This window comes from Calypte anna, chromosome 17 (assembly GCF_003957555.1).
Source record: "Calypte anna isolate BGI_N300 chromosome 17, bCalAnn1_v1.p, whole genome shotgun sequence".
Taxonomy (NCBI): Eukaryota; Metazoa; Chordata; class Aves; order Apodiformes; family Trochilidae; genus Calypte; species Calypte anna.
The window spans coordinates 454,453-473,182 of NC_044262.1; the positions used below are offsets into that span (position 1 = coordinate 454,453).

General features: G+C 50.7%; 1 protein-coding gene across 1 annotated transcript in view; it reads right to left on the reverse strand.

Moving 5' to 3' along the window:
• Positions 1–2,779: 2,779 nt before the first annotated feature.
• Positions 2,780–18,730, reverse strand: part of CACNA1B (calcium voltage-gated channel subunit alpha1 B) — a 199,011-nt gene continuing 183,060 nt past the window's right edge. Inside the window, 9 exon segments of the mRNA XM_030461487.1 lie at positions 2,780–3,026; positions 4,622–4,858; positions 5,234–5,445; positions 9,732–9,842; positions 10,158–10,302; positions 11,108–11,235; positions 12,093–12,205; positions 13,456–13,563; positions 15,770–15,878. Coding sequence (XP_030317347.1) covers positions 2,780–3,026; positions 4,622–4,858; positions 5,234–5,445; positions 9,732–9,842; positions 10,158–10,302; positions 11,108–11,235; positions 12,093–12,205; positions 13,456–13,563; positions 15,770–15,878 — 1,410 coding nt within the window.

The following is an 18,730-nucleotide window of genomic DNA, read 5'->3' on the forward strand; positions in this document are numbered from 1 at the left end:
CAGACAAAGCTACAGAATGGATGAAGATCTTTGACTCTTGGGGGTTTGGGTGGGTGTTTCCCAACGTGTCATCTTGTTGCATAGCCCTCCGTTTGCAAAGCCCAGCAGCCACCCGGGGGGGTGGTCCTCTGGCTACCACACCTCCTGTAAGTCCAAGTGCACAGAAACACAGAGATAGAGCCAGGAGTATCAGCAGAATCCAGGGATGAGATTGGCCAGAGATTATTAATTCCTAACAGAACACACACACACACACACACACACACACAAATAACCACAGAAGGAGATGGAAACAGGTTGACTTTCCTCAACAGAAGAGCTACAGGAGATGTGAAGAACCACCCAAGAGCAGACTGCTCCTTCCTGAGGCTCAGGAACTTCTGCTGAGGGCACGAGACCTCCTGAGGGGTTTGGTGGCATCTGACACCCTCCAAGCACCCGAGTGACAAAAGGAATCACCAGGGTCCAGTGGGATCTCCACTCATCCTAAGTGACCATCTAGAGAAGTTTCACAGTTCTGGGGCTTGGTAAATCCTCTGATAAAATTAATCTGTCCAACACTCCCCTCTTTCCTATCAGCATTTTTAGCAATGTGCTCACCTGGCACCTCTCACCCTTCCTCCTCCGACCTTCTGGCAGTGTCCTCCAGCCTCCCTGTGCCCCAGACAAGCTCTGCAAAGGTTGGTCAGACCCAGGGACCCACGCTCCTGCCCAGGATTTTCTGCCAGCACTTCCTCCCCACCAGCACATCACCACTGCTCCCTTCCCAGGCTCAAAAGTGCAGAACCCCACACGTGCACAAAAGAAAGAAACCATCCAACAGAAGAGTCATTGCACGAACACAGAAATCTCATCCCTGAGAATCAGAGTTAGAGGTTTTTCTTTTTTTTTGTTTGTTTTTTTTCTTTTTTTTTTTTTTTTAAATAAGACTTTTCCTAACAAGCCACCAAAGCCAGATGCTCTCCACCTGCCCTGAACACAAGCTGGGCACGGTGGGACCTGCTCCCTGCACCATCTGTAACCTGCCCTGCAGCCTGAAAGGTGATGCTCCTCCTGCAAGAGCCTCTACACATTCACCTGCACCTCTCCTGCAGGACCTGAACAGCAAGCAACGAGCAGAGGACACTTTGTTTGCTGCCATCACTCCTCTCCCACTGATAAAAACAGAGAAAATCTAAAAATAAGAAAAATCAAAGAGAAAAAAAAAAAAAAAGAAGGCCAATAGAACCCATACCAACCCCAAAGCACGTCTGCCTTCCCCGCTGTGAGCTTCCAGCCTGGTACTCAAACACCCTGCCCAGCAACGACTGGGGGGCATTTGTTGGGTGCCCCTCAGCTCCTCCTCCTCCTTCTCCCTCCACCCTCCCCACGCTCTCCCAAGGCCCCGTGCATCGAAGCAAGAGGTTGCATCATCATCACCGTGAAAGATTTCAAAGGTTAGGCACTTAGTAGTGAACAACTGGAGCATTCGGTAGAAACGGCGTGACCTGGAATGACAATTGGACTAATTCTCTACATAAAGAGTATTTTTTTTTCCTTTTTTCTTTTTTTCTTTTTTTTTTCTTTACTGTACAATTTACAAAAATGCACACAATGAAAAGTTAAAGTTCTATCTAATAGCTTGATATAAAACCAATAACATTTCTTCTTCTCACCCTTATGCTTTTTCGTCTTTTTTTTTTTTTTTCCTGGAATTTTTTTGTTTGTTTTTTGTCTAGTTGGTTTTTTTGCTAAATCAAGCTTATATTGTAAACAAGACAAAACAGTGAGGGCGTGTTGCGCTCGACAGGAGAGAGGGATGGAAAGAAAAGTCTCAGCAGCAAGGAAACAGTCCTTACAAAGTAGCTCTCTTGTGGCTTCATCGTGTGTGGGTGTGAAGGACCCGAGATGGTGAGGAACAGAAACGAGATCCAGGCGGCAGCAGAGTTGGAGCAGAGTCCCGGCCGCTGGGTCAGCTCGGAAATGCCACCAGCTCCTCTGAAAAACGGGTGCTGTGGCTGAACATCAAGTCCCAAGGGACTGTCCTTTGTTCTGGTGGGGAGGTTTCTCCTCTCCCCATTCCTTGGGCAGATCTCTTCCCTCTGAGCGGTGAGTGGGGTAAAACGCAGAGGTGAGCTTTGCTCGTGAGTGTCCCTTTGCAACTCCCAACTCCCACTCTGACTGGGGCAAAGAAAAATAAAATTATAGTATAAAAATAATAAACTAATGAAGGATAGTTTAAAAAAAAAAAAGCCTGGAAGAGGATCAACAGTCTGGTTCTTCCGCCATCGAAGGTGAGGAGTGCGCTCTTCTCACGTGTGTCATGGGTTTGGCATCTGGTGGGTGTCTGAAGGAGACAAGGCAGTGGGGAGGTGGGCAAGGAGGGGAGGGCAGAGGAGGGAGCACATCCCTCCCCCTGAGGAGGGAGTCTTCTTCCTCGATTGGTCTAATGCCAAAAAAAAAGAAAGAAAAAAAAAAAAAGAAAAATTCAAGAACAAGAGAGGAGCGAGGCTGCAGGAACATCTCCAGCCCTGGGGGCAGAGCAGTTCTCATGGTGGGGGCTGCCCCAGGGGCCCCCTCCGGGCCCGGCGCCTGCGGGAGCGCGTGGCCTTCCAGATGATAAAACTCATCGATTTTAAATGCACACCTGGCAGGGTTTGGCCACGCCGCTAGCACCAGTCATCCTCATCGGCCTCCTGGTAGTAACCGCGTCCTCTGGTGCCAGTCCCGGGGCCCGTGTTGAGCCCCAGCGTGTAGTGGTAACCATTGGGCACCCTGCGGATCTGGTGCGACTGGGAGGTCAAGGAGGAGACGTAAGAAGTCCTGGAGGACCTTCCCGAGTTGGTGGCCACCGCCTCCTCGAAGGTGAGGGTGTCCTCGGGCACGGCGCGGGAGGGGCTGTCGCCGTCGTCGCGGTGGCCCAGGTAGGGGTCGGAACCGATGCGGGCCACCCCCGGCGGGACCGGGTGCTGGTCCCCCCGCAGCAGCGCGTTGTGCTCCGACAAACCGCGGCTGAGGCGTCCCGGGGAGAAGGTGGGAAGGCAGGGCTGGAAAGTGGAGAAGTGGACGGGCGAGGAGTTTGCGGTCTTGTAAGTGATGCTGGGGCGTGGGGTCAGTGGAGTCTGTGGGAGCTGCCTCCGACCCCGGCAGGGGGTACTAGCACCAGATGTCGACAGCAAGGGGCTCCCATTAACTGAACCACTGCCCTACATAAAAATTGGAACAAAGCAAATCAAAAAATAAAAAAAGGGCCACACCAGACAAACGCAAAGGCAGGCGAGGTGTCAAACAGAAGGAGAAGCAACAGAAGGGAGAGACGAGTCACAAGAGGAAAGAAAAGCAAGAAAGAAAAAAAGAAAAAAAAAAAAAAAGAAAAGAAAGATAAAGAGAGAGTTTAGACAAGCACAGTCGGGGGGGAGGAGGTTCTTGAGAAGTCATTCAACAGGAGATGTAAAGAGCCCGAGAACCAAAGTTCTGCGAGGGGTAGTGAGGAAGGAGGAGGATGCGAGCATCGGTAGGACGGGAACGGGCAGACGGCTCCAACAGAGGGGACACTGCCCAGAGGAAAGGCACCCACCCACCCACCCCGCACACAGCCTGGCATGCACCTTACCTGCACCAGGGGGACCACCTCAGCCACCTGCACTGGGTTATTTTGGTTTTTTGGGGTTTTTTTTGGCAAACACAACTTTGCAAAGCAGCACCCTTGGCTTTGGGGTAGATCGCTGCAGAACTTCACCCCAGGGCTGTGAGTGCTGACGCTGGGGATCATTTCTGTGCTCAGAATTGGTTTGTGTGGAAAGGTGGTTTGGGGCAGGCTGGGTTTTTTTGTAGTTTTGGGATGAAATGCATTCTGATTTAATAGGCACTTTCTGAAAAGCCACCAACAAAAGGCTTTTTGGAGGGGTTTTAACAAGTTCCTCAAACAGAAATGCATTCACCTTCTCCAATATGACATATTTGATTTTTGAGTGGTAGGAGAGTCTGGCAGCCTCCCAGGTTACTAATAGTGACATGTGGGTGTGAACTAAGCTACAGAAAGTTAAAAAAATGCCATGAGTGAGAGGAACAGGCCCTTGTTTTGGCATTTCTGTTTACATTCTCCCAGGGCAGCACATGAACAGCCTTTTGAGCGTTTTTTTAAGAAAACCCCGACTTTTGTGACCTAATATTTGGAGACAAGGCCATGACTTTTTACAGAGTAGTTTTTCCTGCCTATTAAAACCATATTGTGTTGGGCTGGCAGTCAAGTGCTTGCTGTGCTCTGCCTGGGTTTCCAGCTCATTTCTGAGGGCAGGGCAGCAGTGCTGGAGGCCATCAGCCCAGCACTGGATGTTGACCTCCAGTGTTCCACCATCCAGGGAAAGGTGTCCAATTTCTTCCAAGAAGAAGAGCACAGCAGTGGTGTCTGGATGAGATGCTCACAGTCACTCTGTAGGTAACCACTAAAAAGCCATCAAGTGACATTTCCATCCCTGTCCTGGATGTGGGGGACCAAGCGGGATTTTCCCTCCTACTTCCCAGCTTTTCCTGTTCTATCTCCTTCAGGTTAAACGGAACATGGGGAAGGTGTGCACATCCTTGGAAGACCTCAGGGTTCTTTTCCCAGCCTGCACTCCTCACCTGTCTGTGTGGACCTTGCTCTGGCCCTCCGTTGGGTGAGGTGGGTCTGCTCTGGTCAGCAGACTTGGCCTGAGAACGGTCCCGGCTGCCGTAGCGGTCGCAGGAGTAGAAGCGTTGCTTCTCGGAGGAGGAGGAGGAGTGCTGCTTCCTCTCTTGGGACCGTCCACGTTCCTGCTTCTTGTCCTTGGAAGAAGACTCACCAGAACGGGCCACTGAAAGAAGAACACCGGGTGAGGGCCACCAAAATGAGTGGAACCTTCAAGTGTGGGGCAAGGAGGTCCTGCCATGCCCCATGAGATGAGATCCTGATTCATGGCAGATGATCCCTGCTCATCCTAAAGGGAGGGTGATGGAGGTCCTTAAAATCAGATGTAGATGTGGTGCTGAGGGCCATGGGTTAGTGGTGGCTTTGGCAGTGCTGGGTTACTGATTGGACTCGATGATCTTGAAGGTCTTTTCCAATAACAATTCTATGATTGGCTGCCCAGGGAGGTGGTGGAGTCACCATGCCTGAAGGTGTCCAGGACATGGTTTAGTGGTTGTGGTAGTTGGGTTTTAGTTGGGCTCAATGATCACGAAGGTCTTTTCCAACCTTAATGATTCTACAATTGACAAGAGACAAATCAAGCACTCACCAGCTTCTCCATCGGCCAGCTGATGGGGGGACCTGTCCAGGGACTTCTGCTTCTTCTCTTTCCGCCGGTGGCAGCGGTGGTGGTGGTGGTGATGCCCTGGCTCTGGTGGCACCCGCTCCAAGGAGTACTCGTAGAGGTGCATGGCGTGGGGACGCTGCGGGGCCAGGGTGGAGACCGAACGCTTCATGGGGCTCGTGTCTGGGATGGGCTGCAAGGCAGAAGGCAGGAGATGGAGCAGGGTGAGGGCAGGTGCTGCACCGTGCCCGGCTCCTCGGTACCCAGCATGGGGACAGGGGGGTCAAACAGCCAGAGAGAAGGGCAAGGAGGGGAAGGAGAAAAATGGTTATTTGGATATAACCGGCACGGGCAGAAGGACTTGTGGAATGGTAGGATTAAGTGCTAAATTTGAGGAGCAAATGGTGATCTCTGTTTGCTGAAAATGGGCTTGATTTCTCAGCAGAGTGCCAGTCCACAGGTACCCCGGGTGCAGAGCGAGAGGCAGCACTTGACACCAAACACAGCATGGGACTCAACAGGAGGTCAGAGCGGGGCCATCGGGCAGCACAGGAGCCAAGCATCTCACACAAAGGTAATTCTCCAAGACGAGCTGCACCCAAAGCTGCTTCAGGGCCTGTGGTCATCCCAAAGCAGCTCCGAAAGGGAAAGCATGAAAGGGTTGCTGGGCATCACATGGAAAGGGAGAAAAATCAGGAATAAGTGGGGAGGTACAGGCCAAGCCACTACTTCTCTCTCCTTGCAATTGAATCAACTCCTGTCCAGCATTTAAACATCTCTTCTGGTCCCATCATCACTCCTTCAAGCCCCAGTGGCTGGCAAAATCAGGTAGGATCTATGTCCTACAGTTCTACCAGGATATCACCAAAAATGACTACTTGGGTTTGCTGCTGCTGCTTTCCAATCACCTCTGGCTTAAGAGCCAACCATCTGTGTGCTACAGCCGCCCATGGACACTGCTGGGTCTTGTCCCCCACACCAATGGCAGCTCCAGGCTTTGTTCCCTTCCCTTGGGGTTCAAAACCTTACAGAGATTCTCTCCAGAAACCAAGTGGAGTACAGGACAGCTGTTCTCACAGCCTTTCCCTTCCCTACTGCCCAGGAAAGGTCTAAAGCTCAGAAAACGAGGAGAATCTTTCACACTGCTGCCTTCCAGTTACTCTGCAGATGGCTCTGTGATGGGGACAGGGCTCCATCCAGCCTCCAAAGCTGCATTGCAGAGGACAGACCCTGGGGCCAGGTGATCCAGCCCAGCAGGGAGGGAGCTCAGGACATCCTCAGCCCTTCATCATCTTTGGATTCACAATCCAATATCTGCCTCCAACAACAGTTCCCAGGCAACATTTACTTAGTTCACTGTAACCTTTCCAAAGAGCCCTGTATCATTTTTCCTGTCTCTGTCATTTTATTTGCTTACCCCAAAATTCAGATCTCTGCTTCCTCGTGGTATTTACACAGCACAATGCTGGTTGCTTCCCAGCCCTGCTTGTTATTTTGAGGAGAAAGAGCTGCTCTCCCTCCCCTAGGCTTCTGCTGCTGGATTATTTTCCCAGAATCACAGTTTTAGGTTGGAAAGGACCTTAAAGCTCATCCAGTGTCCCTCCTGCTATGGTCAGGGACACCTCCCCCCAGCCCAGGGTGCTCCAAGCCCCATCCAACCTTCAACACTGCCAGGGATGGGGCAGCCACAGCTTCTGGGGGCACCCTGGGGCTCAGCACCCTCACAGCACAGAATTTCATCCTCATGTCCAACCCCAGTCTCCCCTCTGCCAGGTTAAAGCCATTCCCCACATCCCATCACTACAGGCTCTCAGAAAAAGGGCAAGTGGAGGTGCAAGTTTGGGCTGAATTCCTGTTTTCTGCCCTCTCTTCCTAGGCACTCACCCTGCTTTTGGTGCTTCCCACCAGAGGGAAGCCAGGGCTGGAAGGTTTATCAGGGGGAGCATTGCTGCACCCCTGACCCTGCACAGCTTCTGCTGCATTTGGCTTTTCCTGTGCCTCTCATGCAATTTCTGTGAGCAGAAGAATCCTACTCTAGACCTTCCTGTTTGTCCCCTTCACCTCCTGGAGATGGAGGAAGGCAGAGTGCTCCATAAAGCAGTCAGATTCAGGATTTGACAGATGTGGGCCAGACAAGTGAAAAGTGAAAATATTCACCACTAAAAACACTCATCCAGATTTTCAAAATCCACAGAGGAGCCACCAGAAAGAAGATGAAAGGCGAAATTTCCCAACACAGCCTGCTAAATCAGTAAGGAATTAACATTTTTCTTTGGACTTTGAGTTGGTGCTTTAGTCCAGGGATTGAAGTCCCCCCTGACACTAATGGGAAGTGGCAGAGCACTGAATACCCTTTCCATCCATCCCCACAATGCTCTTGTTATGTCACCAGGGCATGCACAGCCTCCCCACGAGCCCCGGGAGGCTACACCATCACCCTCCTGAGAGTTACTAATTGCTTCTTCATTCCCAAACCCGATTGTTTTCAGTCCCTAAATTCCTGTGCAACAAGGCATACAAAAGAAAAAGGGAAAAAAAAAAAAGAAAAAAGAAACCGACCCATAAATAAATAAGGCAAACAAACAAACAAACAAACAAGTCCCTGCTGCTCCAGCATGCAGCGTGCAGGGGTGGGGAGAGGTGGCAGCTGTGTCAGTGCAACATTGACCTCCAAAATGAGAAGGGAGGGGGTGGGAGGGAGGAGAAAAGTAAAGGGTTAAGGAGGGTTAATTATTTCTCAAGAGGAATTGAATAGGATACAACTTAGTGCAAACTACATACTGCTAGGTAACTCCCAGGTGACCGTGCTTTGCTCCTCTGCAAACAATTCGGACAAGATGAGACATTATTTGAAGCAGCCCCACAGTGCAGCCATTGTCAGACACCACGGCAGATGTGCAGCAGACACGATGAGGAGAAGGGAGAGGAGGTGATGGGGGAGGAGGAGAGCAAAGAGGGAGGGAGGAGGTGAGATTGAAAGCAGAGGAAAATCATTTTTTTTAAAAAGTGGGAACATAAAAAAAAGGACAGAGGAATGACAGGCGAAGGGAGAGGGAGACACCCAGAAACAGAAAGCATTGCAAAGAAGAGGTGTAAAGAACTCAAAGTTTGGGGAAGCAGAAGCGGCACGTGAGAGGGAGGGGGAAGGGGGAGACACACAGAAAGGACATCAGTTATTCAGCTGAAACTACTGAAACCCCCAAACCATCGTATTATTAAATGAGGTGAGAGCCACACAGATACCAAGGGCCTGATCCATAATGAGCTTTGAGAGCTGTGGCCAACAGAGCAACATCCCCTGCTTCTGCCAGAGGGAGAGGAGTTTCCCAAGGAAAGGCTCCTGCTGCCAGCAGCATCACCTTGGAGGATGGTACCAGTGGTCTAGAATAAAGGACAACTTTGTTCTGGGAAAGGGGGGAGGGAGGGAGTAGGGGTCTGTTTCTTTTATTAAGCATGTTGAGTAGTGCTCCTGATAAGGCAGAGCATCCCAGCTCACATACAAAGGCTGCAGTTTCCAAAGTCAGCTGGGAAATTTGCTACCCGATGAAGTGCCAGCCTGAGCACATCAGCAAAAAGATGGTATCTGTAGGAGTTATTGCTGTGTGTGCACTACACGGGCTTTTAGTTTCAGGGGGCAGAATTTCTTTCACATTCTGCTCCCTCTGGAGAGCAGCAAGAAGAGCCCAGGGGAATCAGGCCCTCCAAGTGGGAGACAGGACTGTGGGTGAGATGTTCTGACACACAGGAGGTGGGCTGGAGAGCACCCAGGACAACCAGCTAAGCATGGAACATGTGAAATGGCCCAAGAAATGAGCAGTGAAACCCACAACATCCTACACACTGAGCAGTGTCCACTAGTTGCTGTAAAAGTCAGCTCTAATGATGAGATTTCTATAGGAGAAGTTAAACAAGGGAAATCCTCAACAACGTTTCACCCACCCAAGTCACAAGACAGGACATGCTAAATACTACAAGAGAAAAAAAAACCACAAAACAGGGAGGATGTTTAGTGACTTGATGCAGCCCCCAAAGGCAGAGGCTCCCTGGTGCTGCTGTACCTCCTGCATCCATCAAGGAGAACCCAGCACATCTCCAGAGGCTTCTCTGGCTGCAGCACAGGACTGTGCCTTGATTGTCCAGACACACATACAGCTGGCAGGGGGAAAATTACACCTTCCAGAAAGACAGGCTGGGAAACAACATCACAACATCATCCCTGGTTTATCAGAGCAGACAGTCTTGGGTAGGCAGCCAGCAGTGAGCTACCCAAACAAAGGGATTTGACTTTGTTGCTCTTTGCAGCACCCGGGGATGAATAAAACCGGGGACACGAATCCCTGCTGTTCAAGCACAAAGGTTTGTGGTTCAGCAAATAAACAAGTATTCACCAGCAACTTCCAACAAGACAGCAAGCAGAGAGGAGGATGCCGAGCCCCTGACCCCCTCTTAGCATCCCCCCAGCAAAGCCCCCTCGCTCACCTGAGTTTCGGCAGCCAGGCGAGGCATGGACGCTGCCCGGCCCTGGCTCTCCAGGCCTGGCTGGGGCTCCCCGTTGGCAAGTGTGGGGCTGATTTCTTTCATTTCTACCACCTGGATCCAAACAAGGAATGGTTTCAGTAGGGAGAACATGAACATCAGCTTTGAAGCCATTCTCTGTGCAGGCTTCTGCAAAGTTTGGTTCTGGGAGGGAACCGGGAGGGAAAAGAATAAATGAAGAGCTGTGGGATGTCCCAGTTTCTCCCTTCTGTCCCAGTTACAGCATTGCTTTCACAAGGACAAGAGTGGGGCAGGTTCTTCCACCAGAAGATACCAGATTTGAGTTTCCTCCATAACATCCAAGGAAAGTTTGGGCTATAAGAGAGAGAATGTTGCTTGTCTCTAGGGACAGACCTGCTGTCCATGCACCTCTCACTGTTTGCTCACCCTCTCAATGGGGATTTCTTCTGAGTGGCCCCGCTCAAAAGCTGGTGTCCTTGTTTCATAAAACACATCCTGGGTGCGTTGGGTCCCCCAGGAACTGGATTCTTTAATCCCACCCTCTGGGGCTGGCCTGTCAGAGGGAAGAGAGGAAAGAAGATTGATTATTTTGCAAAAAGATTTTGCTGATCTTACTGTGGTGAAGATGAAGCACCCAGGTACCCTTTGAGGTTTCACTTATGAACCTTGTTGCAGGACAAGCACAGCTTCTGGTGAAGCTCTAAGATACCATGGTACAGGTGGCCTTGGGTTTCACTGCTGAGTCTGATGTTGGTTTGCTCCCCAGGGTTATTCAGGACATTTAGACCTCAGAGGGTTATCATTAAAAATCCATACCAGGAGAAAGTCTCCCAGAGGTGAGCAGGAAATGGGGAATTGATCAGGGATCACAGTTACTCTAACTGTTTGGCAACCTCTCTGTGGAGCTTTTGTTTTGCCCAAGAAGAAAGAGCCAGATTCTGTCCTGGGGCATCTCCAGGAGCTCTTGCTGTTACCATGTGCTGAGAGCTTTGTTCCCAAGGAGCTTTTGACTCCTGAGAGCTCACTGGGAGTTGTTAGGCTGGGGCTCCCTTGGTGGTTTTGCAATGATCCCAAATTCCTGGAAGTAAACCCACCCTTACAACTACTTGCAATGGAAAGGTCTCCAATTAAGAGTCAGGGATGACCATTAATAAACCATGGAGCTCTGACGATACCCACCCCATGGACATCTTCACCTGTGCAGATGCACCTGAGGCAGCAGTGGGAAGCAGGGACACAGGGAGACCACTGGTGGGAAACTGTCCCATCTGTGGCAGGAAGGGGCTTCCTCCAGAGCAGCTGGACCAGCAGCCCCTTCTCTGCACCCCGGGTTTGTTGGGGAGGTCACAGGTACTCACAAGGCACCCCCGTTGTTGAGCGAGGCCGAGCTCTTCTGGCGCAGGAAGGCTTTGGCGTTGCTGAGCGCTGCGGGTTGGGTTTGCTCCAAGGTGGCCTTCAAGGGGTGGAAGAGGGACACAGGTCCAGGCTGCAAAGCAGAGGGAAAGGCTGTCATTGTCAGAGCTGAGTATGGAGAAGATGGACTGCAGTACCTGTTCCAGGCAATAAAATGTCACCCTGGAAGCTCAGCCCAGCAGAATGCACATCCCAGTATCCCCATCACTGGAGAGGCTCAGGAGGACAAAGCTTTGTACAGGAAAAAGTTGTGCTGCAGGCCCTGTCCCCAGAAAGCATTGCCCAGGCCACCAGAGAGTCACACAGTGTGACCAGAGGGGCTGGGCAATTCAGGTGGCCCATGGTGACACCAGGTCTGCTTCAGCCTCCCACCTGTGAGACAGATAAACACTGCTGGAGATGGGCTGGGTGATCATTCTGAAATCCATACATATTTATCCTATTAGAAGCCTTTGGGGTTTCTGTATCAAACCAGCTGCATGGCAAAAAAAATTCAAGAAATTGTAAAAATCTTCAGATCTACAAGAGCCAAAATGATTTTGAATAATTCCCATTTTAGAAAGCAAAGCAAACATTCTAGAGCCAAGTAGTCATCAGCTTTCAATAACTCTTTGGTGTTCCAAGGAAACCTTTCAGTGCCCCCCAGTCCCTGGGCCACTTCTGGACACAGGATTTACACTGCCAACTCACTTGACATTTCTTGGATAAGATCTTTCCGGACCTACACCATTTATTTTATTTTATATTGTATTTTATTGAGAATGAGAAACTTTCAGGAGAGGTTTCCATTTCCCTGACAGCATTTTTTCAGATCCTGCCTGGAGAAGCAGCCAGACAAAAGGTGCCAGTGAGGCTCAGGAGAGGTGCCCAATGCTGGAGGAGAAGCTGACCCCAAGGGAGGAGAGGAGGGGACAGCTCTGGGCTGGGTACCTGGCAGAGGCCCCCGGCAGGCTGGTGGACCTGGTCCCTGCTGTTCTTGTTCTGCTTGTAGAAGTCAAATATCATCAGCGCTGCGTAGACCTTCCCCACAGTCATCTCATCAGCTGTCCCAGGGGGTGAAACACAGCAGAGATGTTCAGGTGAGGAAAAGATCAGGAGGAGAGTGAGTCAAAGAGCACAAGAAAAAACAACCAATTGGTGGGAAAAAAAAAAAAAAAAAAAAAAAAGAGGAAGAAAAGGCGACAATAGGATAAGGAGGTAAAACAGACACAGAAAAGTTGTGGATATTAAAAGAAAAAAAAAAAAAGGCAAGCAAAGTTACAACTGACTTTTTTGGATCTTTGCCTGTTGCTGCTCTGCGTATCTGAGAAGGGTGGCCCCTGCCTCTAGTTCTGAAGCAAATATTCACAGAGCCCACGGAGAAGAGAAGCAGGCAGGGAAACCCAGCAGCATTGTCAGCATCACCCACAGATGAGTGGATAAATTAATACCAGAGCCACAGCTAAGGTTTGGTTTTTTTATCTGTCAGAGAAACCTCATTCCTGTTTCTTTGAATCACAGTCCACTGAGGCATAATGGGCTCACAGAGATTTAAGGAGTATTTCATTTTTCCAGATGTCTTCTCAGCCTCACAGCTCCGTGCCCAGCCCTTCCCTGCACACCCACTGGGAGCAAAGAGTTAAAGAGAGGCGAGGGAAGGACTTAGCCAGTCACTACCCCCTGATTTGCACCTCCTCAGCTCCCTCATTTTTCCTAATTAAGAAAGCCTTTATTGCTCTGCCCCATTTCTCATTAATCAAAAACTCAGAGCCCTTCTCTTGGCCAGTCAAGATAATGGCAAAGTTTCCATGTTCTCAGCACATTTGCCCAGGACATCACATCGAGGAACACCAAGCCCTTTAGCCCCAGAATCCCTCACTTCTGACTCTGTATGTTCTCAGCAAATTTTATTTTCTTCTACTGATTTTCTGAAGCCCAGATGATAGAAATTGCTCTGCCATCCTGCAAGGCACAGGCTGGAGTATGAAAAAGCTCTGGGAGAGGCTGCATAGGGCACTGGTCCCTCCTTGGCATGGGGTCATTTGTTGTTTTTTTTTCCTAAGTACAGGTAATGTACTGCAGCCCAATGAAATACCTGCCCAGGTGTGACCTCAGCTCCCCTGCTCCTGATGTGGCCATGGCATGGAGATGCAGGCTCTGAACCCCACAGAGAAGCTGACCTGCACTTGGTGTCTCTGCTGCATCCTCTTAGGTGACCACAGGGCCCAGGACAGAGCAGGCACAAAGGGATAAAAAACCTCTGGGCTTCTTGGGAGGCTGGGATGGGTTGGATGTTTGCTGATAAACCACTTACGTTTGTGAGGAGGCACCAGCAAATCCAGAGTCTTCTGGGACAGATTGGGCCAGACCAGGGAGATCTCCTTCCTCAGCTCAGCATCAGACTGGTGCTGTTTAACACCCCCTGCAGAAAGGGAGGGGAGAGAAAGAGGTACATGAAGAAGAGGCAAAAACCTTTTTCTTGTCCTCCCAGCATGTCCCATGTACGCAGCAAAGGCAGAGAAGGCTTTTCCTAGCTCCCATTCCTTGAGGACACCAAGCCAGCTGTTGCAAAGGGACTTGGTGACACAACCATGTGAGCTCAGCAGAACCTTCAGCTGCTGCCTCTGCTGGGACCCTCTGCTGCCCCTCTGCTGGGACTCTGGGCTCAAACTGGAGCTCAGACTTAATTCTACCAAACAGCTCATCTGGGCAGCTGGATAGTCACAGAATCCCAGACTGGTTTGGGTTGGAAGGGACCTTAAAACTCATCTCATCCCATCCCCCTGCCATGGGCAGCACCTAAGCCCAGGGTGCTCCAAGCCCCATCCAACCTTCAGCACTGCCAGGGATGGGGCAGCCACAGCTTCTGGGGGCACCCTGGGGCTCAGCACCCTCACCAAAGAATTTCTTCCTCATGTCCAACCTCAGCCTCCCCTCTGCCAGCTTAAAGCCATTCCCCCTCATCCCATCCCTCCATGCCCCAAGTCCCTCCCCAGCTTTCCTGGAGCTCCTTCAGTCACTGGAAGGTGCTCTAAGGTCTCCCTGGAGCCTTCTTTTCTCCAGGCTGAACACTCCCAGGTCTCAGCCTGGCTCCAGACCTTTCTGCTTCCCCATGGATCCAGCCCTTGGATCACTTTAATCCCTTCCTCTGGACTAACTCCAGCAGCTCTGTGTCCTTCTTGTGCTGAGGGCAGCAGAAGCCTCCTGGGTGTGATACCAAGGCCCTGAGCAGTGCCATGACTGATCCCAAACCCTCTCCAGAGCCACTCTTGCTGAAGATTTTTGGTACCAAGACCTCATCCCACTGCTCTGGGTCAGCACCAGCACCACAGCCCCAGGGGAAGCAGAAGGAGCTGAATGTGGCTGCGTGGTTCCAGCAGGCAGAGCCCTGGGATGGGATGAGATGGGATGGATACCTCTGGAAGCCAAGGAGTCAGCTCCCAGCTGAACACATCACACTCCTGGCAATTAAGCAGCTCATCTAAATAAGAGAGATGATTTTAATGAGAGTAAAGGAGCAGGAGGAGGCTCTGGGCTCTCTGATACCTGGTGGTTTGAACTCCCACACAGCAGCTCATTAGGGAGGGTTTATTAAGGGCCCGTTGGGCTCACTAAAGACTCAATTAAATGTATTCACACCAAGCACATAACAAGACAGGTCAAAAACTCACAACCCACCCCAGAGAGAAAGCTTAGAGAGAAGCCAGTGCTCTCCTCTGAGCTCTGCTCTGGGTCCCTTCCAGTGTGAGGCAAATAAAAAAAGTGTGGGTGCTGGGGAGCCTTCTCCAGGTGACAAAGGCTTCTTGAGTTACCACTGCTGCCAGGCAGCTGAATTCCCAAATTAATGCAACCCCGCAGTATCCTTATCTAGAGGTTATTATTAAAATAAGGTGCTGGCCCCTAAAATCTCAAGCAGTGCCTCAATGCAGCCTCAGAAAAGAGTGCCTGATCCTGGAGGAGCCCCAGCAACCTCAGCTTTTTGTCTCTATCCAGCACCTCCCCAAAGCATGAAAGCCAAAGTTTAAACAATGTTTGAGGGAGGTGATTAGTACAGAAAGGTTGAAGGGTTGGCCTAAAACCACTTAGGAAACACACAACATGCTAACCCTGCCCTGCCCTTGGCTTGTCAGAGCATTGGTGCCTCCTGTTAGCTTTTAAATTAGGAGTAAAAGTGCTTTGGCTGGTCATGCCTTGATTCTGACCCCAACCAGCTTGTTTCAATAGTGCAATGACCCAGGAAAAAGGCCAGTGTATTTTATTACATTGCAATATTTAATTGGCAAGTCAAGCAAATGCCTGATTAAACACTTAAATAATTAAATTTTATCTCAAGGCTCAGGGAGCCACTGCCTTGCTCCCTGCAGGCAGCAATAGGAGAGGAAGGGCTGGTTTGCCCCGGAATAGTTTGGAAAAAAAGGTGTGAAAAAAAGAAAAGAGGTGTGAAAACTCATTTCTATTCCATAACAATGTGCACAGGCACCTCCTCCCAGAGCTCCCAGCTGGGATGGCCAAAGCTCTCCCTGTCCCAGCACCCAGGATGCAGCCCCAGGCACAGAGTGATGCTCAGCACCCCTCCTGCTGCCTGTCCCCAAAGCTCCCGTGTCCTCACAACATCCCTTCCCTCTCACCTGAGGCCAGTTTGATTTCCAGAGCTGTGCGGATCAAGGCCATCAGCGTGGAGGTGAAGTGGACAGTCAGATCTTCAGGGGAGATGGGCATGTTCATCCTCACCAGGCGCTGGAGAGAGAACCAGGGGGCTGGGAGCCTGGCTCAGGATCCATCCCCCCCCTTCCAACCTCTGCTTCCCTTCCCCCAAAGAGGAATAACCACCACCAATAACCAGATTAAAATTGTGTGTGAACGTTTTGTGCACTGAGCTAAAACCCATCTTCTCCTTCCAGATGGCAGCTGCTTTCCAGTGCTCCAGCCATCGATCTGCCAGCATTTGTACTGCTAAGAGTCCAGGCAAAAGCAGGCAGTGGGAATGCTCTCATCCCACTCCAGAGTCTCCTGAGAACCTCCAACCACATCTGCAGCCTCCAGACACATGGCTGGTACCCATCACCCTCACCAAAGGAGCATCTTCAGGAGATAGGAACTGTCCTTTCCCACCATCCCACCACCTCCACCACATCCTTCCCTACACCAGTGACCTTCACTGGACATGGAATATTGATCCCTCAGGATCAGTATCTTCTGAAGTTTTCAGACCTGGTAGCAACTTCTTCCCCATCACCCGCCAGGATTACCTGGGCCAAATTCCTCATTCTTGTAAGCAGTGAAGCTCCTGAGGTTGCTTTGGAAAGCTGTGGCTCCCCTAATGCTGCTGGCAGAGAGCAGACAGGACAGGAACTCTCTGATAACCTCAGCAACACACTGGAAGGGTGGATTTCTCCCCCTTCAGCAACCTAATGATTTCTCAGCTCCTCAGCTTTCAGGAAATGTTTAGAAACTTCCCTTTGCAGAGCCATATCACACAAGTCCCCTGTTTCCAATCTCCCAGGGTCTGTGCAACCTGAGGAGGTGACCTGGCATTAATCTGTCAGGACAGAGCCTGGAAAACCTCGTGTTGGCTTACCCGGGGCCCCTTGCTCAGGAGGGACTTTCATCCACATCCGAAAGCTGCTTAGGGTCATTATTTTGATCCCTGTTACACTCCAGAAACCTTCTCTTTGTTTGACCACAGCCCAATATGCTGCTAAAGACCTTTGGTGGCAGTGGGGTGCCTGGCAGGGGGGTCATGGATGAGATGGATGAGGCCAGGTCCCCCTTTGGCTCCACAGGGTGGAACACCAGGCAATGGCTCTGACTTTCTCAGAGCTGCAGGTTTGCTGGTGCAATCCTGACACCAGATGATGGAGTCATTAAGGCTGGAAAAGGCCTCCAAGATCATCAGTCCAACCCTCAAGATGAGATGGCAGTGGCTCAGCAACCCCCTCACCCTCCTGGCTGGCCTAGGGAAGGGGTGCAGGGGAGATTTCCCTGCTTCTGGGGAGATTCTTGGTGAAGGGAAAGAGGGCGAGGTGAGAGCAGGGACCTGGCTGGAACCCCAGGAAAGGCAGAGCAGGGCAGAGAGCTCAGCATCAGCCCTGATTCCTGTTTCTATGCTCCCCAAAAAGCCAAGCCAAGCCTGCTGAAAGAATCCTTGGACACCCCTGGGATGTGAGTCCCTGCTGAGAGGAATCTCCAGTGTGCAATCTCCCAGGGAAATGAACTTAACAGCCCTGAGAGGAGAGCTTCAGCCTTGGTACCTTCTGCCAGCCAAGGAGAAAATGCCCTCCCCCACCCAGGGGGGATGTGAGGCAGACAGAAGGCACAGGGCACCAGTCCAGTACAAGAATTCTGCTTCTGAAGTGAGCTGACAGCCAGAGGAGCCAAAACCTCCTTTCTTTATCTTAATACATGTCTTTGGATCTCAGCTGCATGCTGCAGGGACAAGGGACTCCTGTAACAACCTACCCTGGCTCCTAAAGGCTGAGACAAACCATTGTAATCTCAAAGACCTTCCTTAAAGCATGCCCAGAGGTTATCTTCCATGTCTGACAAGCCTGAGAGACAGGGAAATCAAAGCCAAGACTCTCCTCCTTTTACAACTCAGTGACAGGATCAAATGCTGGCAGGACCACAACAATTTTTTTTTTCCTCTGCTTACTTGTGTTGAACAAAACAGGGTTTGAATTCAGGCTCCTGCCCTCAGCACACAAAAAGTTACAGCAAAATTATCCTATGGACAAGAGCCCCCAGTTAGCACCCAGAGAGTCCCAGTGAAGCCCAGAGGGTGAAGGGATGGAGAGAGAAAGAAGGGGCATGGAAGTGGAGAACAAGCAGATGTGAAACAATTCCCAGCAGGAGAGCTCTGTCCTGACACAAATCGGTGCCAAAAGCCAGGTCTGGGGAATGAGACATCCCAGGTCCTCCCCAGTGGATGGGCTGACTCCAGGACACAGCAAAGGTGGATGTAAAACCCAAACCCCTTCACCACAGACAAGCTGGGTCTAAGAGGCCTCCAAGTCTCAGCATCTGACTTTATCTGTGTAAAACCACCTGACAGTGGGCCAGTGATCAGATCTCAAGACACCAGAGCAAAACAAAGTGGGTTTCTTCCCTCTTTCCACCAGACTGGGTAGAAGATACTTTAAAATTAATTTTCTTTTGGTCTTTTCTCCTCCCCCCCCAGTGCAGGATGGAGCTCTCCTGAGACCCGAGCCCTGCATGCACCTCCTTGCAAGCACAAAACCACACGCAGGGACTGCAGAGCATGGCCAGGCTGACCAAGGAGAACAGCTGAGGAAAGGGAACCAGAAAACAGCAGAAAGGAAGGTCAGCAACCCAGGGGGCTGCCAAGAGGGGAAAAGAGAAAATCCAAACAAAACACCAGCGTGCACAGGTATGGAGAAGGCAACAGAGAGACAGGGGGAAAGACACAAAGACTTTGTAAAAAGGATTAGGAAAATATATATATGGGAAGAAAACGGGGGAGACGTGGGGCAAAAGAGCTTTTGCCAGAGAGGAGGGTGAGGTTTTCAGAAGAAATAATTTTCCTGACGTTTGGCAGCTATGGCTGTAGGAGGAGGGGTGGATGCTCTGCA